General features: G+C 44.9%; 1 protein-coding gene across 2 annotated transcripts; it reads right to left on the minus strand.

Moving 5' to 3' along the window:
• Positions 1-8,406: 8,406 nt before the first annotated feature.
• Rpl11 (ribosomal protein L11) lies at positions 8,407-12,909 on the minus strand. Of its 2 annotated transcripts, none has more exons than XM_048816092.1 (6): positions 12,812-12,909; positions 11,902-12,049; positions 10,763-10,869; positions 10,093-10,224; positions 8,888-8,998; positions 8,407-8,485 (listed from the first exon to the last, which is right to left on the minus strand). In XM_048816092.1, exons 1-6 carry the CDS (start codon positions 12,815-12,817, stop codon positions 8,456-8,458), a joined length of 534 nt encoding a protein of 177 aa, XP_048672049.1. In that variant the 5' UTR covers positions 12,818-12,909; the 3' UTR covers positions 8,407-8,455. The 2 variants fall into 2 exon arrangements, with proteins under 2 accessions (XP_048672049.1, XP_015341019.2); XM_015485533.2 differs by having other exon boundaries at positions 11,902-12,052; positions 12,812-12,904.
• Positions 12,910-25,966: the final 13,057 nt, after the last annotated feature.

Genomic DNA, 25,966 nt, shown 5'->3' on the forward strand with positions numbered 1-25,966 from the left:
TGGTATTTTGTAAGTAATCTCAAAGTGATCAACAAATTAAGAAACCTTCTCTGCACACAACAGAAGTGGAGGTAGACAATTCCTCCGCCGCCCTATAGGGCCTTCACAGGTAAAGGATGCATCCTAAACCTAGCTGTGTGTGCAAATCATTCATGTACAGAGCTATTAACAACAAATTCCTATGTTCCATGTTAAACTCTCTGGGGTTGGGGCCTGGAATCTACATGTTTTAAACAAATGTCTCAGGTGATTCTCTTGTGACCAGTCCAGTACTGTCTAAACATTAGTATGTAGGCATTGTGGCTTGGCTCAGGTGGCCTCTGAGGGCTATTCTACTTCAGAAGTTCTGCTTCTGTAATTGAAATCTGATCCACCACACTACAAAGGGTTTTTCAAACTATGGATTAAAAACCCCATAAACACTGGGGGGAAACAGACTACAAAGAGAAAATGTATTGTCTGGAGTAAGGGTATTGTTCCGTGACAGTTCTTTCAGAGTTGAGGATATATAGTAAGTGGTGATGTATATATATTTTTTTTGAACTTGTGGACTGTGGTTAAACTTTGAAAGCCACTGCTGTATAGAGAACACCCAGTCAAACCTTTGATATAGCAGGAATGTGAATTCCTGAGCCCCACACATCAAGGCTCTGGAAGAGTTCAAGAATCTGTGTGGGTAACAGGTGACTGGCCCTCAGACTACTTAAGAGAAACTACCATGTTCTGTAAACCTACGCCTGTCCATAGAACCCAACTCATCCAGTGCTTTCCCATGTGGCAGAGAGGGAGATGGAGTAGTCCTAGTCTTAGGGGTGCAAGTCTTTTCTTTTTTTTTTTGGTGATGGATGTGAAGGGATGATTTGAAAAAGCAGTTAACATCACCACACTGTTATACTAAGAAGGAACCTGAATTATTTTGTTTTTTCTTTGGGGGGGGGCGGGGATTGAATCCAGGGCTGCTGTACCTTTGAGCTATATCTATAGTCATTATTTTTTTATCTTGAAAAAGGTCTTGCCAAGTTGCCTCGAACTTTCGATTCTCCTGCCTCAGTCTCCAGAGTCACTGGGATTACAGGCATGTGCCACTGCACCCAGCTGTTATTCTAAATAACATTAAAGAGCATCAGGGCTGAGGTTAAAGTTCAGTGCAAGAGCACTTGCCTAGCTCTACCACTCGGTGTGAGACAACGAGTTCATTTCTCAACACCACACACAAATAAATAAAAGGTCCATCAACAACTAGAATATAAAAAAATAAAAGAGCATCAGCCTAGTACCAGGGTGTACACGTGTAATTCCAGTGGCTTGGGAGGGTGAGGCAGGAGGATTACAAGTTCAAAGCCAGTATCAGCAACTTAGCAAAGCCTTAAGCAACTCAGTGAGACTTTGTCTCAAAATAAATATAAAAAAAGGGCTGGGAGGCTGTGATTGTAGCTCAGTGGGAAGAGCGACTGCCTAGCACATGTGAGGCACTGGGTTCGATCCTTAACATCACATAAAAATAAATAAAGATATTGTGTCCATCTGCAACTAAAAAAATATTTAAAGGGCTGGGGATGTGGCTCAAGCGGTAGCGTGCTCGCCTGGCATGCGAGCAGCCCGGGTTCGATCCTCGGCACCACATACAAACAAAGGTGTTGTGTCCGCCGAAAACTAAAAAAAAAAAATATTAAAATTCTCTAAAAAAAAAAATAAAAAAAGGCAGGGTGGGGGGGGCCCGCTGGGGACATCGCTCAGTACCCTTGGATTTAATTCCTGGTACCCCCCCCAAAAAAACCCCACCAGATTTCTATTTCTTTCCACCTGAAGAGCAGAGCAGGCAAAGGTTGGGCATGGTGGCACGTGCCCGTAATCTCAGAAACTCAGGAGGCTGAGGCAGAATTCCAAGTTCAAGGTTAGCCTGGGCAACTTGGTGAAACCCTGTCTTAAGATAAAAAATAAATGAAAAGGGTTGGGGATACAGCTCAGTGGTAGAGCTCTTGGGTTCAACCCATAGAACCTCCCACCAAAAAAGTGCAAGCAAAGTAGGAATATGTGCATATTTTTGTCCACTTAATTGCAGGGACTCTGGTTCTATGCCATGCTTCAAGGTAGATAAGCACTCAAATGCTGAATGAATGGAAAAGCATATTTGTCGGGAGCTGCCACATAGGAGCTGAGCATCCCCTAGCTCTAAGCAATGGAAGTGTGGAGACTGGCTTCCCTGACAGGAAAGCAGGTTGATCCCCATCTCTGCTCAACAGAAGAGCAAAGCTTTGGGAGTGAGTGGTACCCAATGGAGTGGGCTGCCTTCTTGTTCCTTTGTTATACTACCCCTGACCTTTTTTGGAAAGAACATTCCATGGAACTTCCCTTTGTGTGTCCCCCTTATATATATAAGAATAAAGAATTCAGGTGGCGTTCTCTCCAATGGACCCCCAAGGTTGAGAGCCATCCTGGATTTTGAAAAGGTACTTCTGTGTGCTTGCGTGCTTTCTTCTGCATTTTCTTCAGTTATTGAAGTAGTCAGATTTTGTAAACCCAGCATAAGTCACCAGCTCAGGTAGATGGCCATCCACATCATTAACACTGAAAACAGCAATTTGTACCTAAATTGTCATTCCCAAAGCCCACTTCTTCATACATTTTAGGGATTTCTGGAAAGAGAAGCCCAGCAAAAATCTCCTGAATCTGAGTGTACCTTTAGATGAATAATCCCTACCCCTCCCTCACCCTTTCTTCCCCAGGAAGCTCAAGTAATGGAATAAAACCTTACTTTTTTTTAGTATTTTTTTGGTTGTAGATGGACATAATATCTTTACTTATTTTTATGTGGTTCTGAGGATCAAACCCAGTGCCCCACACATACTAGGCAAGTACTCTACCATTGAGCTACAATGCCAGCCCCTGAACCTATTTTACACAAGCCCCATGGCCCAGAGAGACTGGCTGACCTACCCAAGGTCTTGCCCAGGTAGTCAGTGGCACTGTTGCTATCTGTGCCCAATCTGGACAACATACTGATCACAAGAGCTGGACACCATGAACACAGTGAGACTGTCACTGAGTAAGGTTACAGGATGTCTGCAATGAAATATGCTTCCCTCCATATTTCTGCTTTTGAGTTTTTTTTTTTATAGTACTGGGCAACAAATCCAGTACTTTACCATGGAACTACAACCCAGCCCTTTCTTGTTAATGAGACAGGGTTTCACTAGGTTGCTTAGGCTGGCCTTGAACTATGATTTTCCTGCCTCAGCCTCCTCCTAATAAGGGGTGTGCCACTGTGCCTAGCTTACCACCTGAATGAAGAACTTTTCCCATTTAATTGTAAATCAAGGGGCTATTTGGGTATTTGTCCCTGTAGACTCAATTGTTGACAAGGCTGACTCCATTTCTGATTCCCTGTCAGTACTCCCTGGGGATGTGAGAAACTCAGGCTAGAAGGATAAACAGTATGTTATAGGTTGGTCCACTTAATTTTGGGAAAAGCTGACAGGTGTGTCTCAAGGGGCAGATGTGTGGTTTAGCCTGATTCTTAAATTATAAACCTCCACAAAAATTCAGGTCTGGAATCTACCTGAATTTGAAGTTGCTTCCATCACTACCAGTTGTGACTTTGGGCAATTTGTTTTCTTCACTATTCCCCCATGCCCTCCTCTTTATTACATTTAAGACACAAGGTAATATACTCAATGTCAAGAAAGAATCCCAACAGCCACCGGTCAAAGGGTCTTCCTAGATGACCATCCTGAGAATAACTACCATCACACAATTACTTTCCTAAAATCTAGGCTGAAAGAGGGGCCAGCTAGCAGTTAGGAGGCTCTTCACAGAAGGCAAACCTCTATTCTGAGCACTGCATCTCAAATTCTTCCAAGGGATTTGAAATGCTTAAATCCCAAATTCTGTGCTCTTAACCACTAAGATATACCATGTAACATTTGAACAAAACCAAGATTTAAAGCAAATAAGAGAAAAACTGTATTTCAGAGGCAGTCAGCATGATACTCAAAGGGTTAAAATCATGTTATCAAAGCAGTCCATTCAGAATAACTGATGTCATGAATGTCTTTGCCTTTAAAGTTCTCTTCAGGCTCCAGGTAACTACTGACATATTTCACATAAAATTACACCAGTAGCAATAAATACAATTATATAACATCCTAGAATCATGTTACATAAAGGTCCTCATTTGGGACAAACTCAACTTTCTCTTTTTGTGAGTGCTCCGCAGAAAACCCAAGGGCTCCCACATGGCCAGGAAAGCACTCTAACCACTGAACCACATCCCCAAACCTCTGCAACTCATTCTGTTCAGTGATCTGTGAAAATATAAACCATCTGCACTTGTTTCTGAACTGTTCTGCACCTGCACCTTAAAGAGTCAAGTTCAGTCCTCCTAGTGCCCCTGAGTGCCTTAGGCTGGATTCCCCTCTGACAAACACACTGCGGTTTTTCCATAACAAGCTGCTGTTTAAGTGGTTCGTGTACCCCCAGGCACCAGCTTGGTCCCCAGAGGCTGGAAGCTTAAATTATTTGTGGGTAGTTTCTGGGCCCTAACCTAGAATGCACAAGGGCCTTAACCCTTTAGGACTCAGGCCTTTTTGGCATCCTATTCATTGTGATCTTCACCAACTGGTTGCCCAGAGAACTTCAGCATTTGCTTTGAGTTTAACAGGTTAGAACTAGTGACATGTTAAGCTGTGGGAAAAGGAAAAGCAGCAGGCTCCACTTTAGAGGTCCAGAGAGGCTGCAACCAGTGGCAGTACTCATCCATGATCATCGCTGCTAGCAAGAGTCATAATAAAACTCAGAACAATTATCAACCTTTGTCCGCTTGGCATTCTTCCCACTATGCCACACCATCTAACTGCTGAGATGCTTGCAAGGACAAAGTAGGTACATATTGGGCAGGGGGACAAGACAATGGGATAGGACAGCTTCTACTGGGACAGGTCAGACATTCAATGCAGGCTGTACAGAAGGCAACATGTCCTACACGTTCCTAAAATGGAGTATTACATAACCGCTATAATATGAAAACATTTTTTAAAGGGCTGGAATGTAGCTCAATGGTAAAGTGCCCCTAGGGTCAATCCATGCTATCACACACACACACACAAAAGACACAAAGCCTTTAAACCATCATTAGCTGTTTGCTTTCCATTGGGGAATGACAACCTACTATCTTGTGATAATTCTTGTACAACTACTTAGCATAAAGACAATCCTTGTAGATTGATTTTCAACAGTAACTTGCATCCAGAGACACTTTCGTTTTGCAGTATTGGGGATTTAACCCAGTGATTCTCTAATACCGAGCTACATTCCCAGACTTTTTCCTTGCTAAATTGCCTAGGTTGGTCTTGAATTTATGACCATTCTGCCTCAGTTTGCTGGGATTACAGGTGTGTGCCACCGAATCTGGCTGACACCTTTTAAATTGGTTTATGCTTCATGCATGCTAGGTAAGCACTCTACCGAGTTACAGCTCCAGTGCAAGTTTTATTTATTTATTTATTTTTGGTACCAGTAATTTAGAGACAGGTCTCACTAAAATGTATAGGGCCTTGCTGAGTTGCTAAGGCTGGGTTTGAACTCACAAGCCTCCTGCCTCAGGTTCCCGAGCCTTGGGATTGCAGTTGTGCCAACCACACCTGGCACCCAACCAAGTTTTGATCACTTATAAAGATTCCTAGATTGCTCTTACCTAAATTTTAATCTCCCCTTTGGCCATCCTACATGGACTACCTAATTGGTGTCCCAGCTTCTGCACCAGAGCCTCAGATGGTGGACTCCCAGTTCTGTGACCTGGCCCCATTAGCTGGACTGACTCCCTCCTGCCTTGCTTTCTGGTTATATGGGCTAAGTGCTGTTTCTCAACCAAAATGGGAGCTCCTAGTGTGCACAGACGTGTGGCCCCATAATATACTTATGTATCAGTGGCCACCCTTTATCCATGTCCATAGCACTTTACATACTCATTAAATGGGATTATCCTTGTGGCAGAACCGCTGGTATCTCCAACATGCAGGCACATACCAAGTTAATGTGGTAAGAATCCCAGGCCTATAAATTTTCAAAAACCTCAGGGTGGGAGCTGGGCAATATTATCTCAGCTTCTTGAGAACTCTGCCCTAAAGGTTCACTGCAGAACTAGAACATTGATTCAGCAAAGTAGGACAGCATTTTGGGGCCTACTATTGGGATAGATGAGATGCCCACCATCTTACTCCAATGACAATCACAATTCAAGATTGAGGCACAGGATTACCTAACAATGTCAAAAACTTCATAGGTTAACAGTTGAAGAAAGGGGGGGGGGGGAACGGACCACAAACAAGAACTTCATAAAACTAAAACTCATTAAAGAAATCTCTATGGACATCATTCCACCCCCCTTTTCTTCTGGCATTAGGATGTGGGCAGTGCTTGTACACTTTGGAGTACATGCATATAAACAACCTGCAGATCTTGCTAAAATGCAGACTAATTCACAAAATCTGAGGTGGGGTCCAGGAGTTTTGCCAACTTCCAAGTGATCCTATCTATCCACTTGCCAAAAGCTCAACCCCAAACACAAATGCTTTAGACCCCAATGGGATACTTGTTTGGAAATCAAGCTTCTAAACCAGAAAAGGGGCCAAATGTTCTGCCACTGGCTGTTCTACATAAGAAAGGCATGTGTCCTCATTTGTTCTTGTCCCCAGATGCTTCATGACTCACCCAAAATTTCACTACTAGTTAAAACCGGGACTAAAATCCAGTTAAATCTCTTAACTCCTAAAGGTGCTATTGCCACTGGGCCAGAAGCCCAGGTAGTTTCCTATTTTTAACATGGGCAATCAACTGAGCACACATACAGCAGGACCAAATAAGTTCAGACAGGTCTACATTGTTAAAATTAAATAGCAATACAAAAAATAGAGTAAAGTCTAAAAACAGTTAGTGCAAGAGGATGGTGGTAGCAACAGGACTGTGCATTTTCTATTTCTGCAATGCTTTTGATGAGATCAGAATGTGTTCCACCTCTGTAAAACTCATGCCCACTTCCCTCTGCACTCAGCCACCCACCCACCACCTTGTCTGTTCACAAATATATATTCTAGTTGTAGCCATTATTTAATTCTGAAGTTAATAAAACCAGGCAGGCTCCCCCTTAAAAAAAAATGAAGGTAAATCACAAAAATCGTTCTCCTTTACTCCATCTTTACTGCATTTATGAGATGGTGGCCCTGGCCCTACAATATTAGAAGTGAATATGCATGTGTAAGTGAAATAAAAAGTATGTAGTAACATATTCTATGAGTCTTTCTTTTAACCAACTGGTCTAAAAATTAGGCAAATCAAATAGCCTCCAGGCTTAAAAACACCTACAAAGGCATGAACAGAATCAGAATGTACTAAAAATTTAAGCCCCAAACCTAGAATGATGATTTCAATAGCCAAATCCAGCCTAATGGCCAGAGAAATGACACCTTTTGATTACTGCTCCAAGTCATATGATAAATCACTATAAGCAACAAATAAATATTCTACTTATATACTAAGAGAGGGTAAGCTTTTAAGAGCAATGTTTTTCATTTACCAAAACACAAAGACGAAATGTGGCATGGTGGTGCAAGCCTGTAATCCCAGCAGCTTGGGAGGCCAAGGCAGGAGGATCACAAGTTCCAAGCCAACCTCAGCAACTTAGTGAGGCCATCTCAAAAACAAACAAATAAATAAACAAACAAAAAGGACTGGAGATGTGGCTCAGTGGTTAAGCCCTCCTGGGTTAAATCCCCAGCAACCCCCCCCACCGCCAAATTAACACATTACTAGTCTTAAGCATTCTTTCAGTATGAAACTAACCCTTTAAAGAATATCGTTATTAAGGAAAAAAAAAAAAGAATATTGTTATTATTTCCTCCATGATACAGATAAGAACTGAGGAAGATTCCTCACTCAAGGTAATAAAAGGCTGGGAATCAAATCTAGACTGTTCTTATCTACTTACTCTGCTTTTTCAAGAAACAGATTCTCATTTTAAAGGCAACCAAGTCTGAAGTTAAGCCAACATTTAATCTCGAGCTCAAACCAAAGCCTGTGATCCATTCCATACACACCAAATCCTTGAACACAAGGGAGCTCCCAGGAACAGGGGAGAACTGCACCCTACCTTTAATCAAGACCCTAAATCTAACCCCAGCCCCAACCATGCCCTCTTTTAAAAACCAGTTTACATGGACTATTGCACCACAGCATCACCTAGAAGGGTGTGGTAAGCACAGACAACACTTGGACTTGGATCTGCCAAGAAACACTGGCATCCAAACGGAGAACAGGGTTGTTACCAGCTATTCCCATCGAAGCTTTAAGTGGCTTGAGGTCCAGGGACTTGAATATGGCCAGGCTCCTTTCACAGAACACACAACAGTAATGTACATTTCACTGAAAATGTTTTATTGGCCTTTTGGATAGAAACGGGAATTTATTTGCCAGGAAGGATGATCCCATCATACTGAAAGAGAAGAGATTTTTATTTTTTTTTCAGAAAAGGAGGCAACAGCAATGATTGCAGCAAAGGCTAACATCAGAGAATTCAAAACTAATACATGAACTTCTGAATCCCATGTTGTTTCTGGATTAAATGGGAAGCCAACTAACAATTGCTATACTGTACTCACTACCCTATACCTGAAAAAAGGGGGTTCCTTTTAAAGCCATATTCCTCCCCTTCCAGCTACCCATATTCATAGTTCTGGGGGTTCTTTTAAATCACCAACCCCAGAAACCCACATTTGCCAAGCTGCCCAAATACTCTCTCTCCTTAAAGAAGCTACCCACCAAATAGTACCATATTTTGCACCCTCAAATCCCAACTCCATCCACCACCACTTCACTTGAGATCCATCAGCTTTACCTTCTGCTGGAACCAGCGCATGGCCTCCTCTTTGCTGATTCTGTGTTTGGCCCCAATGCAGCCTGTTCTGCGCTTCTTGTCTGCGATGCTGAAACCTGGCCTACCCAGCACCTGTCCCAGGAATAACCAACAGTCACCTAGCCAGCTCAGAGTCAAGAGCAGACAGACAAGACTCACACATTGGAGACTGATCAAGTCACCTGGCAAATCTGGGTTTCTGGAGCAAGACCCAGGATGATCTCAGTGTCTGACAGAACAGTCACTGGCATTCCAAACAACCTAATGCTATAAGATAGGCTTGCTGCACAGGCTGGAATTTTCAACAAATTCCTCCTTCCCTACCCAATTTCCGGTGGTGCTGAAGATTCTCTACTACTGTTCCCTAATCTCCAAAGCAATTTTCTTTTAAAAAAGTAAGTTAAATAAAAGGTTTGCGGGCTGGGGATGTGGCTCAAGCGGTAGCGCGCTCGCCTGGCATGCGTGCGGCCCCGGTTCGATCCTCAGCACCACGTACAAACAAAGATGTTGTGTCCGCCGAAAACTAAAAAATAAATATTAAAAAATTCTCTCTCTCTCTTAAAAAAAAAAGGTTTGCTGCCCCAAACTTTCCACAAATACCCAATTTTCATTACTTTTGTGTTATTTGGTAAAGGTGTCTCTACCTAATTCAGGTTCCATATTAGTCAAGCCTGCTGCTTCTGGGTATTATGTTTGAACCAAAAACACTGCAGTAACACAAATAGTCACTTTTACATTAAAATCCCCAAGCATTACAGTTGCATCACCCAAACCTGGTTCTAAGTTATCTGGGTGGAAGCCGAATCTCCCCAGGGTCCATGGGAAGGAGCTGGGAAAGAGTAGCCTCAGTGTATCCAACTCCCAGGTCAAATGCAGCACCAGTACCTCTCAGAAAATTTCCAATTCACTGGTTGTAATAAATTCCCTGTATTCCCCTTTTAAGCCATGTTGGCACTTGATCTCAGACTGAAAGCTTCACAACAGCAAGGACCTTGTCTGTCTGTCCTGTGCTGTACCTCTACAGTTGCCACAAATGAGACTCATCTTCCCAAAGGGGGAAAACACAAAGCAGACAATACTCAAAGCTTCAACCCAACATCTGAACATCAAGCTAGCACAAAAGAAAAAGGAGTAGCCAATTCCCCTCTCCTCACACACCAGGAGTGGGAAAAAGGTCTATTCATTACCACATAGAAGTCCAGACCGTAGATACCAATGCTTGGATCATATTTGATGCCCAGATCGATGTGTTCCTGGATCCCAAAACCAAAGTTGCCAGTATCTGAGAAGTTATTTTTCCGTAATTCATACTCCCGCACCTGAGGAGAAAAATGCAACAAATTCATTACTTGTTATTTTTAACTACCCCCAAATAACTAGTTCAACCTGTAATACTTGGCACCCCAAAACAAAACTACAATTCAATTTAACTTTGCAGGGAACACAATTTGGATTTCCCCACACCAAATCACATATCCTACCTATGGATTTCATAGAAACTACCCAACTTCCAAAGAGCAGAGGCATCAAAATGACTCCTAGACTCTCAAGTATCTAATTTTTTTTCCCTTCACTTTTTCAGGGCTGAGGACCAAACTCAGGTCCTTGCATGTGCCAGGCAAGTGCTCTGCCACTGAGCTAATCCACTACCCCTCCATCTTTTCAACCATCAAAGAAAACAGTTTAATCCTGCTAAGTATAGAAAAAGTACTTTAGAAACTAAAATATATGCCTGTGCAGGGCATACAGCACACTAAAAAGAATAGCACATTAAATCCTAACTAAGACCACTATAATTACCTACATGTTGTTAAGTAGGTGCTAATCGATAGTGCCCTGTGAGGGGACCAGCCTCACCTTTAGACCTTTCTCCAGGATTTCTTCTGCCTTGGCCCCACGAACTGTACAGTGAACAGCAATCTTTTCATTTCTCCTGATGCCAAAAGATCTGACAGTGTATCTAGCTGCAGGTAGGGGTAACAAGGAGTTAGGTATTGTCATACTGCACTCATCTCTTCCCCAGAAGATCTCCATAGCCAAAAGAGGCACTAAATATCCATCCACATTCTAAGTGCTGGTGTTTTACCAACTTCATCTATAACACAAAAAACGAATTTTCCAACTTCAAACTAATCCAGTCATACCTCAACAATTAAAAACGCAAAGCCATACTATCAAGTCTCCAAAGGGTCAAGTTCATAACCACAATAGGTCGAAGAGGCACTAATACTATGACAATCATTGTGTTCTTTTTAAATTTTGTAGTCATAGACACAATACTTTTATTTTTATGTGGTGCTAAGGATTAAACCCAATGCCTCTCATGTGCTAGGCAAGCGCTTTGCCACTGAGCCATTACCCCAACCTGTCATTATGTTCTTAAGAAAACAAAACACTATCGATAACAGCCAATATTTGCTAAAAGCTTATTGCATCCTTATCCTCAGTTTACCAATGAGGTTCTGAGAAGTTATCAACTTTGCCCAAGATCACAGCTGGTAATAAGAAACAGGATCTGAATCCAAGGATTCAACAAATTCCACTATCCTCAAGCAATAGAGCATACACTAATTCATTTTATTCTTTGACTTTGATGAAAAAGCAACTACTATAATCTCCTTTATGCAAATAAGCTCATGGAGGCCCAATCAGCGGAACTCACATTAAGAGGTGAAGCCAGAATCAGAATTCAGGCAGTCTCAGTATACAGCCCCGTTCTTAAAAGTAACCTGTTATCACCTTACCTGCTAATCAGGTCTAATGTCCCTTCCTATGATCCTACTCTTTTCCAAGTAAGGAGGATTCGAGGTAAAGTAGGACCCTGCTCATGTCCTACTTACTTGAAAAATCTTTACTTGGGTCAGTGTGAGCTGGAGATTTGCTCACAGAAACGTGGTATGCCACCACAACTAACCTCCACAGGGAGGATGCTTCTTTCAGTAGTTCATTAACACTTAATTAAACCCCCAGCCCCCTCCATGTCCGCCACTACTCACCTTTAGAAAACACTGGAGTCTGGCCTGTAAGCTGTTCCAACACCTTGGCAGCCCGGGTCAGTCTGTCTCCACTCTCCCCAACACAGATGTTGAGGCAGAGCTTGCGGATGCGAAGTTCCCGCATGGGGTTCTCCTTTTCGCCTTGATCCTGCTGCCAACAGGGTAGCACCGCAGTCAACACACTCACAACCCGGTCACAGCCGAGACCTCGGTTTTTACTACTTCCCACTTGCGCGCCCTATTTTTTTTTCCTGCTCATCCCAAACCCTAGATAAAGCCCCAAAGATTTAAAAGGGTTCGCTGTGTTTGCCGGGGAGACAGGAAGGAAGTCCGCTCGGGACCACGACTGACCCGCACGCACGGCATGGCACGGGTGAGCACTGAGAACGAACCCCAAGGGGCTCAAAGCGCTGGGTGAGCACCCCCATGTAAGGCCGAAAAAGAAGGGGACGAAAGCCGACTTTAAATTCAGAGGAAACAGGAAACACGTGGTTTGCGACGTCCCCACCACGCTCCCAAGTTGTCCGCGGGCTGGGGCCGAAGGCTGTCGCTTTTCTAAGCAGAGCAACCGGCCGAAGTTCCCCAGCACCTGACAAGTCTCAAGTCCCCGGGGCTGGGTAAGGGCCTGGACCCCATGTCCTAAGACCCTCCCCTCGCTCCAGCTGCACGCACTGCGGCCCGGCCGTGCCCTGAACTCTCGGAGCGACTTCCCAAAGCCAGCTCCTAGGAGGACAGGAGATGACAGGGTCCAGCCCCATGCCTTCAGCCCGCACAGCCCGGCCAGTTTCGGCTTGAGCAGCTCTGGGGGCTCCGTCCTCCTCGGTTCACGGGTGACATAGGGCCCGGGGGCTCGACCCGCCATGGATGGAGACGGATGAGGGCGAACCAAACCCAAACCTCCGCTACTCACCGCCATGATGGAGAACAGGAAGAGAGAGTGGAGCTTCCGGCCCAGGGCCTTATGGGTCAAGAGGCGGGCTCTTTTCCCAGGCTGACCAGAGAGACGAGGGAGAGGAAGAGACACCGGGCGCAGCGTCCACCTCCCTCTAGTGGACGGTGCTTGCAACTGCAGACTGGTTTTTAGTTCCTGACCCCACTGACATCCTCTCTTCCTACAGTCTCAGGCCTGATGGTTCTTGCACAGTGACACTGAAAACTACATTATACCAACTGTGCAAGTTATGAAGCGAATTTAATCTGTAATAATATAAAAAAATAGAATTTATACAAATAGAACAGTGTTGAGAGCCACAGCTGAAGGAGCCCCAGCAAACTTTCAGACTGCCAGCTGATGATTGGCTCACAGGGGCCCCAGCAACTTCTAGCTGATTGTCTCGTCTGCAGTGATGCTCATTGGGCTGTTTCCCTGCCCTTTCAGACCACGGAGCTGCTCATTGGGGAACTTTTTTGGCTCCGCCCATGCGACCCAGCCAATAGGCCTCAAGAGCAGGAGGAGTGGGGGAAGTGGAGAGGCTTGTGGGAAGCAGGTGGTGGCAGTTGGGCTCTGAAGGTTTTTCCTGAGGAGCTGTTTTGTTTGGCTTGTGTGGTTCTAAGAATAAAGTTCGTTTCTTTTGACAAGTGGCTCCTGAATTGTGCCCAGCCAGTATGTCCATATATCATATATGATGAGCACTCATGCAAAAATGGATCCAAATAATTTTTTTATTCACGTGATTTAAATGGCTTAATTTAAATTGGGTAAACAGCTGTTAAGGATTGTTTTAAAATGTGAACAAAAAAGGAGGTTAACAGATCTGTTTGTTTACTTTCACCTTTCCTTTTCATTATATTTAATAATTCTCTTCAAGACAATGTAAATTGTTAAGAAAATTTTTTTCTTTTAGTGCCTTCTGGAATGTTACATAATTTTTTCTTTAGCCATTATTGCCAGAATTCCTATCTTCATCCCAGTGCCGGTGAAGACAAAGATAAAACCAATCTACAGCTTCTGCAATAGCCATCACTGAACTGCTTGCAGAACTTGCCTGAACTATGTATCACTTGTATGCATTGTGAACTCACCTGTATGCATTGTGAACTATCTGTTGGTGCAGCAACTTGTGGTAGTGTTGGGGTATTTTTGCTGAGGATGTCATCAGTGGTACAATTTTTCCAAAAGGAACCGTCAGTTGGCTTGGTGTATCTTCCTCCCTTCTGCTTGTCATGGTTGTTCAGCTAAAATTTGGGGACCAACAGAGGTAAGGCAAAGAACCTCACCCCCCCACACACTGATACAAAGACCTATCTACAGTTGTGGCTGTATACTGGACCGGTAGTCAGTGACGAGTAAGATCCAATTGCAATGGTTCCAACCTAAGACAGGAGGCTGACGCCTTGAGGTCAGCTCATCCGATAACGGGTAAGAACCATATGTACTATTGGACAACCTAAGGCAGGCACGGTCCCTAAGCCACATGCTTGTTGTTTAAACAGAGATGGGGAGATGTTGAGAGCCACAGCCTAAGGGGCCCCAGCAAACTTTCAGACTGCCAGCTGATGATTGGCTCACAGCAGCCCCAGCAACTTCTAGCTGATTGGCTCCTCTGCAGTGATGCTCATTGGGCTGTTTCCCTGCCCTTTCAGACCACGGAGCTGCTCATTGGGGGACTTTTTTGGCTCCGCCCACACGACCCAGCCAATCGGCCTCAAGAGCAGGAGGAGTGGGGGAGGTGGAGAGGCTTGTGGGAAGCTGATGGTGGCAGTTGGGCTCTGAAGTTTTTCCTGAGGAGCTGTTTTGTTTGGTGTGTGTGGTTCTAAAAATAAAGTTCGTTTCTTTTGACAAGTGGCTCCTGAATTGTGCCCAACCAGACTGCAGCAGAACAGAGTGGTGGTTTAAGCCCCTGCGTTGTGAAAATAAGCAGATGTGGACGTGTTTTGGCCAGCTAATGGCTCTGTGACCTTGGGCTGGTTAATTAGAACTTGCAGCCTCAGCTTTCCTCGAGTGTAAAATGGAGACCCTATATCTCACTAGGATAAACATTCAATGAGGTAGTTGTGTAAAACTCCTGGTAAGCCCAAAATAGGTTGTTACTTATTCTGATTACTGACCTTAATTATGTAAGAGCATATCCTTTAGTTTAAGAAATACTCATCCAGTATTTGGGGTAAAGGGGTCATGGCCTCAGCTTACCCTCAAATTGTTCAGAATAAAACATTTATTTAAACATTTAGGATAAAACAAATGTAAATTTACGATTTGGGGAGTCGGAGTGAAAGATATATGGGGCTTTTTGCAACTTCTCTGTAATTCTGAAATTGTCAAAATAAAAATGACTCATGGGAAGATACAAAACAAAGCTCATCCTCCAAACCTCAGGCTCATCCCCACCCCCAGGTGCCAACTTCTCTTCAAAGTTCCCTGCAATAGCTCTTACTTACTCAGGTAGCCACACACCAAGTTAAAGAGAGTAACCAAGTCATACCCAGTTCATACCCAGCAGGCACCAGCTCACTCAACCTTCAGCAGCCCTGTGAAAGCAGATACTATTGCTCTCCCGCTTCACAGATGGGCGAAGGGGCACACAGAAAGCTTGGGACTTTCACAGGCGGTATCTGAGTCAGGCAGTCTAACACCAGAGTCCAGACCTTCCTCAGAGTTCCTCTTCTACACCTTTTTCTCCTGGTGACCCCGGCTCTCTGGTTTTGGCACCCAGACTCCCAATACCCCAAGTGTCACTGTGCTTCTAACAGAGGCAGAAGGATCACAAGTTCAAGGCCAACCTCAGCAACTTAATAAGGCAGAGGCAAAAAAGACTTGCTGTGTTTTATTCTGATGTTTTAAACCTCATCAGCATGAAGGAAATTGCAATAGCAAGCCGGGGGTCATGCCTGTAACACCCACTACTCTGGAAGCTGAGGCAGGAGGAGGATCATGAGTTCAGGTCACCTGGGAAACAGAGCAAGACTGTCTCAAAATAAGAAATAACTGGGATGTAGCTCAGTGGTAGAGGACCTCTGGGTACAATCCTCAGTACAGCAACAACAACAACAGCTACTTTAACAGGGGTTGGGGATTTAACTCAGTGGCAGAGTGCTTGCCTAGCACATGCAAAGCCCTGGGTTCAGTCCTTAGCCCTGAGGGGAAAAAAAAAAGAAAGAAAAAAACTGCATTAGGGTTAGGTTTAGGAGAGTCTCAACAGAAGTGCTTCCTCTTGAGTAACTCTTCCCAGGTGAGGCTCTGCCTGGGCTGCCACCACTATTTGCTCAATTTCATTTCTGCCTTGGTGACTTTGCCACCACTAGTTGCTGTTTTCTCCACAGTCTTAATTACCCTGGCACCCACTGTCTGTCTCACATTATACAGAGTTCAAGCCCAGTCATGAATAAGATACTTGGGAGATGCATAAAATCATGGGGAACGCTTTTTTTTAAGGAAAAACCTATGAGACATTCGCAGAAGAGGTCAAGCAAGTCAAATAAGCAATTCTTTTTTGACACACAAAAGCTCATAAGAATCCTCCCAACTGGAGTGGTGGCCCATGCCTGTAATCCCAGCAGCTCAGGAGGCTGAGGCGGGAGGCTCACAAGTTCAAAGCCAGCCTCAGCAACTTGCGAAGGCCCTTGTCTGAAAATAAAAAAATAAATAGGGCAGGGTATGTAGCTCAGTGGTTGAGCGCCCCTGGGTTCAGTCCTGATTAAAAAAGAAAGAAAGAAAGAAAAAGAATTCTTCCAACAATTCACAGTAGAACTCATCATGTCCATGTTATAGGTGAGAAAAGTGAGGCAAAGAAGCTGAAAGTCACTTGGCTACAGAGGTTGACGATCTAGAACTCTCACTCCAACATTCATTGTCTTAGCTGTCTGACTGTCCTGCTGCCATCAGTCAAGGTCCCAGGGAAAGCTTTCCTTTTGGTGCCCCACCACCTGCCAAAGGATCACTCCCAGCCTCTAAGCAATCAGAAATTTCCCAGGCCCGCCTTCTGGATCCATTTACATTTGGCTAGGAAGCCACCAGGTGCTTTTCCCCAGTGTTATTTATTTTATTTTATTTTAGTATCAGGGACTGAACCCAGGGGTGCCTAACCACTGAGCCACATCCCTAGCCATTTTTATTTTTGAGACAGGGTCTCACTATGTTGCTTAGGACCTTAAACTTAATCTTCCTTCCTTAGCCTCCTGACTCCCTGGGATTACAGGAGAGCACCACCATGCTCGGGTCCCCAGTGGGTTATTTATTTATTTATTTTGTATCAGGCATTGATCCCAGGGGCACTTAACCACTGAGCTACATCCCCAGACACACACACACACACACACACACACACACATTATTTATATAATTAGAGATAGGGCCTCACTAACTTGCTGAGGCTGGCTTTGAACCTGTGATCCTCTTGCCTCAGCTTCCTGAGCTGCTGGGATCTCAGGCCTGGGATCACCACCACACCTGGTTTCCCCAATGTTTTTAAATACACCCCTGACTCCAAGTTGTAGAAGGAAAGGATTTAGCACAGGACTGTGAGTCTCATAGTATTTTTGTCAGGGTTAGGAAGATCTAATTCAACGTCGTGAACTTGATATAGCTGTCCCTTTAGCCCACCTCTAAAATCAGCCTTTGTCTGATTACCCTGGCACCCACTGTCTGTCTCACATTATATGGAGTTCAAGCCCAATCATGAATAAGATACTTGGGAGATGCATAAAATCATGGGGAACACTCAAAATAAGAAATAACTGGGATGTAGCTCAGTGGTCGAGGACTTCTGGGTTCAGTCCCCAGTAGAGCAGCAGCAACAACAACAACAGCTCCCTCTTCCCCATTAGTGGGGAGGCCTGGGGGACTTGTTCTGCTTGTTGATTCGTAAAGAGCTAACACCTAGCACAGAGCACGGCACAGAAGCACCTCATAAAAGGGCCTACTTCTTTTCTATTTGTGTTTAGAATGTCCTAGGTCAGTGTTTCAAGGCCAGCCATGCATAAGATGCTTCCAGGAGTCTAAGAAACAGACTCTTAGATTGCAGCCTTAACCAGGTAAATTGATCAGGGTCTGAGCCTCTGGGAGTAAAAGGCTCCATCAAAGGTTCTGCTAGGCCGCCAGGTTTGAAAGCCAGTGTGCTAGTGAGCAGGAAGGGAAAAGTCCCTTCTGATCTCTTCTGTTCCCTTTCTCCACATCAGGGCTTCTCAACCTCTGATGTGCATCTCAGTTACCCAGAGGGTTTTGTTGAAATGAAAATTTGATTTCAGCATATCTAGATGGAGCCTGGGATTCAGCATTTCCAACCAACTCCCAGGGGATGCCCAGCCTGCTCGTCCATGAACCACACTGAGTAGCAAGTCTCCAAAGTGACACCTGCTTGGCTGTGTCATAGTAGAGAATCCCCTTACTTTTCTAAGCCCTTCTGACCTGGCACTCATATCTGTGACCAGATTCTATTTGGCTCAGCTGGCCAACTGGTTTCCAGGACTCAGAAGGAGAACATGGCAGCCCCGGAGTCCAGGTGCTATTGGATCTTACAAAGGGGCAGGTAGGGGGCTGGGGATGTGGCTCAAGCGGTAGCACGCTCGCCTGGCATGCGTGCGGCCCAGGTTCGATCCTCAGCACCACATACAAACAAAGATGTTGTGTCCGCCGAGAACTAAAATAAATAAATATTAAAAAAAAACAAAAACAAAGGGGCAGGTAGTTCTAGAAGTTTTCCACACACATGGGCTTGTCTGGGACCATCTAGATAATGATTTGGACCTCAGGACTCTGGGTTTTCTTCGTGTGTGTGTGTGTGTGTGTGTGTGTGTTACTGGGGATTGAATTCAGGGTGCTCTACCCCTGAGCTACATCACCAGCCCTTTTATTTTTTATTTTGAGACAGTGTCTTGCTAAGTGGCCAGGCTGGCCTCAAACTTACAATCCCTCCTGCCTCAGTTTCCCAAGTTGCTGATACTATAGGCCTGTGTCACCAAGCCCAGCTTGTCTTCCACCTTCTTGCCTGACCGTTGGATCTTCTTCAGCTCAGCAAACTGGCAGGTCAGGTGGGCTGTGCAGGGCCAACTGGAACGCAGCTGGGGTGGTTGAGAATGACAACCTGGAGCACAGTGGGACAGGGAGGAGGAAAGGACAGACATTAGTCAAGTTTCTCTCAAGGAGGTGTCCCTAACCAGCTAAGGGACTTGAACACACTTTAAGTTACAGAGAACACTGGAACACGTATAGAGTCCAGCAAGCTCGGCTGGGTCTCATGCACTCCAATTTGGTTTTCACAGCAGCTCTTTTTCTTCTAAGAAAGAAGAAAACTCAGCTATGATTATTTCCATAAAATAATAATAAACAAACAAACAGGCAAACTGAGAAACAAGGAGACTGAGAAACTTGCTCAAGATTTCACACTAGGGCCAGGCACGGTGGCGCACACCTGTAATCCCAGCAGCTCAGGAGGCTGAGGCAGGAGGATAGCAAGTTCAAAGCCAGCCTCTGCTTAGCGAGGTCCTAGCAACTTAGCTAGACCCTGTCTCAAAATTAAAAAAAAAAAAATGAGGATGTGGCTCAGTGGTTAAGCACCCTGGGTTCAATCCCTGATACCAAAAAAAAAAAAAAAAAAATAAGAAAAGAAAAAGATTTCACCACTGGGAAGGGACAGAGCTGTGGATGAGTAAGAAATAACACCTACAGAAATGTGACATGTACTGGCCTCACACACTCCTCCTCCCCCTGCCGGCCGCTTAGAAAAGAGGATTCTAGTAGCAGCAGATACTTAAGTTGTTCCGTGGCCTGGGATCAGTTATTGTGCCTGTCATCACCTCTTTTCATGCCTCCAGAACTACTGCAAAGTGGCACCAGCCTCCACTGGCATACTAACCATGTGCAGCCACTGCATTAGAAAGGGCTTCATGGGGCTGGGGATGTAGCTCAGAGCGCTTGAGTAGCATGTGCAAAGCCTCGGTTCAATCCCAGTATCACAAAAAAATATATGAATAAATTTTAAAAAAATTTTAAAGTGCACTCAGTCAAGGAAACACCTGAGAGTTTCAAACAAAGATTCTCCTGTTCTACCCAGACCCACCCAAACGGAACCAATGGGGAGAGTCCCAGGGATCAATAGTTTTTCAACATTTTCTAGGTGATTGTAAATCACCTGGTTTGAAAACACTGCATCGAGGCACCAAGTCTGTATTGTGGCCGGGCATGGTGACGCCTACCTGTAATCCCAGTGGCTCTCGAGGCTGAGGCAGGAGGATGTTCAAAGCCAGCCTCAGGGCTGGGGGTGGGGCTCAGCAATGGAGTGCTCACACCAGCAAGTGCAAGGCCCTGGTTTCGATCCTCAGCACCACATAAAAATAAATAAATAAATAAATAAATAAATAAAGGTGTTGTGTCCGACTACAACTAAAAAATAAATGTTTAAAAAAAAACAAAAAAGCCAGCCTCAGCAAAAAGTGAGACCCTGTCTCTAAATAAAATACAAAATAGGGCTGGGGATGTGGCTCTGTGGTTAAGCGTCCCTGAGTAGCCCCCCACCCCCACACACACACACAAAAAGACTGTATTGTGCAAACCAATACAGGGCATCGTCTTGGTCCAGGGCACCCAGCAAATAAGTGGCAGAGTCAGAATCCTAACCCAGGCCGTCCGGCTCCACCTCCACTGCTGCCAAGAGCCTACCATGGGGCACATGCCCAGTGACCGGTTCCTGAGTGACCCAGTGGCCCTGGAAGATGCCCGTCAGTGGACCATCTCACCTGAGAGACTAAGCTCACCACCTCTGAGGGTAGTCTTTCTTGCTGTCCTCTGCCACATTGTCCTACCTGATGTTCTTCACAGGTGCATTCTTCAAATTGAAGATCACACTGTCTCCAGACAGGCCCTGGGGGACATTTCCATGGACTTGACCTTGAGGTGATGTTGCATGGATCAAAGGTCACTCCCATGCCTGGCTTGAGTCAGCCTGTTTCCACCTGGAAAAGGGCATCTGGAAAAGCCACCACACATGCTGCCCACTCAGCCCAGTGGAAGCTTGGTTCTGTCCCACATGCCAGCCTGCACTGAGACCTCAATTGATCAATGTGTTCTACACCTCAGCATCCTCATCTGAGAAGAAAAGATCACCGGTTGCCTTATAGGCTGGTTTTTTTGTATGTTTTTGGTGCTGGGGATTGAACCCAGGGCCTTGTGCATGTAAGGCAAGCACTCTACCAACTGAGCTATGTCCCCAGCCCCTTGTAGCCTGTTGTAAGGACACAAAAGACCACATACAAGCCACCCAGTGTAGTGCTTGACACCTACAGTACTGTGCAGCCTCTAAATGGTGACGAGTCCTGTGAATTTCATGAGCATTGTGAGATTGCCTCCCTGAGTTGAGGCAAGATATTTCAGGAAGCAGAGATTCCTAGACTCTGAATGGCCCTTGGACACTGTTCTACCTGTTCATCACCCCGATGGGGAAACTGAGATCCAGAGAAGGGAAGGGTGTAAAAACATACAGCTGAGGAACCATCAGGAGTAAGACTGAAAATAAGACCCACAATAGTCTCCGGGCATGGTGGCGCACATCAGCAATCCCAGCGACTTGGGAGGCTGAGGCAGGAGGACTGCAAAAGTCTGAGGCCAGCCTGAGCAACTTAATGAGGCCCTAGGCAAGTTAGAGAGACCCTCTCTGAAAATAAAAAAATAAAAATGGCCAAACATAGTGTCTGTTGCGTTTCTCACAACTAAAACACTCAGGGTCACTCCAGGGGAACTGGGCTGCACAAAATAATCACACACAGACAGAGATACCTTTTTCTTTGGGTCCTGTGACGGGTCCTCTGACCTTAGGGGTCCCTGGAAAGACAGAGAGAGTGATGAACCTTTTTACTGGGGAGAAGCCATTCAAATGAGGCCAGGGGTCAGGTTTCAGGGGCTGAGTCCAGCTTCCTGATGTCTGCGGTCAGCAGGTTGACTGACAGCTAGGAAGGCCACGCCCAGAGGCAGAGCAAGAGAAGGGGACAACAAAGGGAGTCTCCGTAGAACATTCTATCCCAAACAGGGCAAAGGGGTAGGATTACAGAAGAATACGTGAGTGTAGCTCAACCCCAGGGATTGCCTACTCAGAAGACTGACCTTGCTATCCGAGTGAGGGGAAAAGACCAAGTGGCGAGTCATGGCACAACCACGCTAGACTACAGTGATCTTTGGATTCCCGTGGTGCATCAGGACTGGAAGGCGTGGTGACTCAATGTGGCTTCCCACAGGTGGTTCAGTGATAAAGTTCCCCTGGGTGAAACCCCTGGTAACCAAAATTTTTAAAATAAAACAAATTAAATAAATAAATAAGAAGGTCTGGAGATATATCTTAGTAGTGAAGCTCTCCTGGATTTAATCCCCAGTACAAAAAAAAATTTTTTAATTCTAATACTCATGCTTAAGACTAAGTTTGTTTTCTCAATAGTGGGAATTGAACTCAGGACTTTGCACATGCTGACGGCCTGAGGGACAGAGCACCCAGGGCCATCAGCAGACAGACCCAGTGTCCCTGACGCTCCCCCCCCACATCCCCACGTGGTAGATGCTAAGCAAGTGCAACACCACTGAGCTACACACCCAGCCCAACAGTGAGATTTCTAAAGACCGAGGCATTTCCCAGTGGAGATGCCCTAAAGCATATGCTTCGGGCTCTACAACTGTTCCCGAGGAAGCTGATGTCTAAGCAAGGATGGCACTGTGGAGCACAAGGTCTTTCAGCAGAACAATTTTCAGTATCAGAGTGCAACATGTGCAAACCTTTTAAGCAGACACATTTCCCCTGACCAAGGCTCATCTTTGCCTTCGAAGATGAATCAGTTAACTGAGATACAGGACAGAACAGGCACAGAAAGAAGCAAGGTGGTTGAGGTTGAGGGCCAAGGGGAGGCCAGACCATCACAGCTGCAGAGCAGATCAGCCCACGGGCTTAGATCAGACAGACACTGTCAGACTCCTGATCAAGTTTCTCCTTTCCAGACCCAAGTCCTCTAGGAAATCGTTAGATCCCCAAAGCCCAGGCACCCTTCAGCATCAAGGGAAATGCCAACCCCTGCCTCAGCACTATGGATTAAAGCCAGGACCCAGGAGAGGTGGCCTGGCTGAGGACACCTGCAGCAAGTTCCCAGTGAGCAGTTGCTCTCAGTCCTTGGTGGGTGCTCAGATGTGGGAGGATGCATGACCACTGTAAAAGGGTTGGGAAAGGAATCAGAGATGTCCCTGGAGGACAGGGACAGTCCATAGTCCAGAGCCGTGCACTACCCAGGCTACCTGCATGCAGCACAGATGGCTTCATGGGCTCAAAAACTGGTGGCCCTGGGCTGGGGATGTGGCTCAAGTGGTAGCGCACTCGCCTGGCATGCGTGCAGCCCGAGTTCGATTCTCAGCTCCTCATATAAATAAATAAATAAAATAAAGGCCTATCAACAACTAAAAATATTTTTAAAAAATTGTTGGCTCTAAGAAGAAAGCTATTGCTTCAATTAATACACTCTTTTTAAAAAATGTATTTTTAGATGTTGATGGACCTTTATTTTATTCATTTATTTGTATGCAGTGCTGAGAGTAGGAGGCCATTGGTTTGGATTGAGCTCCCAGTGCCTCACTCATGCCAGGCAAATGCTCTACCACTGAGCCACGACCCCAGCTCAATTAATACACTCTTAAGAGGGACAGGGGTAGGAGGCTTTGAAATTTTTAATAAGCATTTTTATATAAATAGTTCAAACTTGTAAGAAAAAGAATATTTCCTCTTTTTTGGAAGGAATAATTGAGGGTCCAAAGTGGATTACCCAATGCCCAATGACAGATGACCAAGTCAGATGTGGATACTGAGACCCACTCTGCAGACACAGACCCCAACCACTTCCCGCCATGCTCTGTTGGGGGAGGATAAGTTCTCCCATTGGTGTGATGAACCTGGCAACTCACTCGTATCTGTGCCCACTCAAGACCATTGCAACCCTGTGAGGGCAGCATCATCCCCATCTTAAAGATGGCAAGAACCAGCTGGGCATGGTGGGGCATGCCTGTAAACCCAGCTACTAGGGAGGCTGAGGCAGGAGGTTCACAAGTTCAAGGCCAGTCTGAGCAACTTAGCAAGACCCAGCCATGAAATAAAAATTTGAAAAAGGAGTAGGGATGTAGCTCAGAGGTAGGGTGTTTGCCAAGCATGTGTGAGACCCTGGGTTCAATTCCTAATACTGGGGGAAAAGAAAGCTGGAGAAAACTGAGGTCTTCAATATCACAAGTGTTTCTTGAGAGCAAAGTCTGAACTCCAACTCTAATATGTAGCCCATTGGTCATAGACTAACATGCTGTGTTCTTTTAGCATTTAAAATATTGTAGGTGCCTGATGACTGCTCAGAGGAACATGGAAATAAAGCCTCTTTGGGGATAACACTGAGGTAATGGGGACACAGACACCAAAGCTTCAAGTTCTGCTCTAGTGTCATCTTAGAAAGGCCTTCCTTGACCACCTCGACATACAGGAACTCACCCATGCGGTACCCCTTCACTTTTTTTTTTTTTTTTAAGAGAGAGAGAGAGAGAGAATTTTTAATATTTATTTTTTAGTTATCGGCAGACACAACATCTTTCTTTGTATGTGGTGCTGAGGATCGAACCCCGGGCCGCACGCATGCCAGGCGAGCGCGCTACCGCTTGAGCCACATCCCCAGCCCCGCCCCTTCACTTTTAATTAAATCAAATGTGTAGGACGCCATTGGTTTGGATTGAGCTCCTGCACTAGACCTAACAACCCCAAGCCCAGCCAGATCTCTACAGTGAGCATTTCATGCAGTTGGAAGCCTAAGCTGCAATTGCATGACTTAAAGGAGGAATTCCAACTTACTTTCTTTACAAGATTAAAGCAGAAGAAACTTTTTTTTTTTTAATCATGCTGGCAAAACTAGGCTGTTTGGAGATTTGCCTGCTATCTCTTTCTCTTCTGATTTCTTGGAAGGTGAGGTCTCCAAGTTAAATGACCTGCCCCCTGTCTATTCTCTCTCTCCTTTCTTCAGGTCTTTTCTATTTAGAAAGCAACCCTTCTCGGCTCAGATCATCAGAATAGTCACTCTGCTTTATAGAATAAGATGTTGCCCTAATTAAGATCTTTAAATATGTTGTCATTTTATCTTTTAACCCTTCTCTAGAATTTTCTTCTCAGTGCTGTTCGCCATCTGCCTCCCTAGAAGAGGGTCAGCTACAACAGCCAACTAACATCTCATTCGCCACCGCACGCTCAGCACCAAGGACAGTGCCCCGGGGCCTCGCCTCAATTACTATCTAAACAAACCCCGCTGCTGGTGTCTGCTCTAGACTTTCTCTGGGGCAACTGGATAGTATGTGTTAGAAGACTCTAAAACAACACCTCCTCTGTTTTATTAGGAGTTTATTCTAATTAAATGGTCAAGGATATATTCAGAATTTATCTACCAGATTGCTCATGGCAATTTTTTTTTTCCTGTTGATATTGAGGATTGAACCCAGGGGTTCTTTTAATACTGAGCTACATCCTCACCCCATCCATTTTTTGAGACAGGATCTCACTAAGTGCCCCAGCTTGGCCTCTAACTTGCAATCCTCCTGCCTCAGCTTCCCAGTTGTTGGGATGATAGGTGTGTCTGGCTAAAACACCTTCACAGTCTCATGTATATGTAAAGTGCTTAGTCTGGTGTATGGCATGTGGTACTTTCTCAAATCATTAATCACAATTTCCACTGAATAATGTATATGGCTAACTAGACTATTGTCCCTTTATGAGATATAATACAAAACACCCACTAACTATTCAAACTACAGCAAGAAAGTTTTTGTTGTTGTTGTATGTTGTTATGTTTTTAAGGAGAGGTTTTAAAATGTGTTGCAGAATATTCTGTATAGTTTGAGTCTGATTGTGAATACCCACAAAAAAAAAAAAACTGCATGAAACTAGATTATCACTGGGAGGGCTGGGAATATAGCTCAGTTGGTAGAGTGCTTGCCTTGCATGCACAAAGCCCTGGGTTCAATCCCCAGCACTACCAAAAAAAAAAAAATATATATATATATCATTGGTATGAAGTATTTTTTTTTCACGCCTGTATAAAATGCTCATTTCAGAAATGCTTTGAATTATTTTTAGAATCAGAAAAG

This window comes from Marmota marmota, unplaced genomic scaffold (assembly GCF_001458135.2).
Source record: "Marmota marmota marmota unplaced genomic scaffold, marMar, whole genome shotgun sequence".
Classification (NCBI taxonomy): domain Eukaryota; kingdom Metazoa; phylum Chordata; class Mammalia; order Rodentia; family Sciuridae; genus Marmota; species Marmota marmota.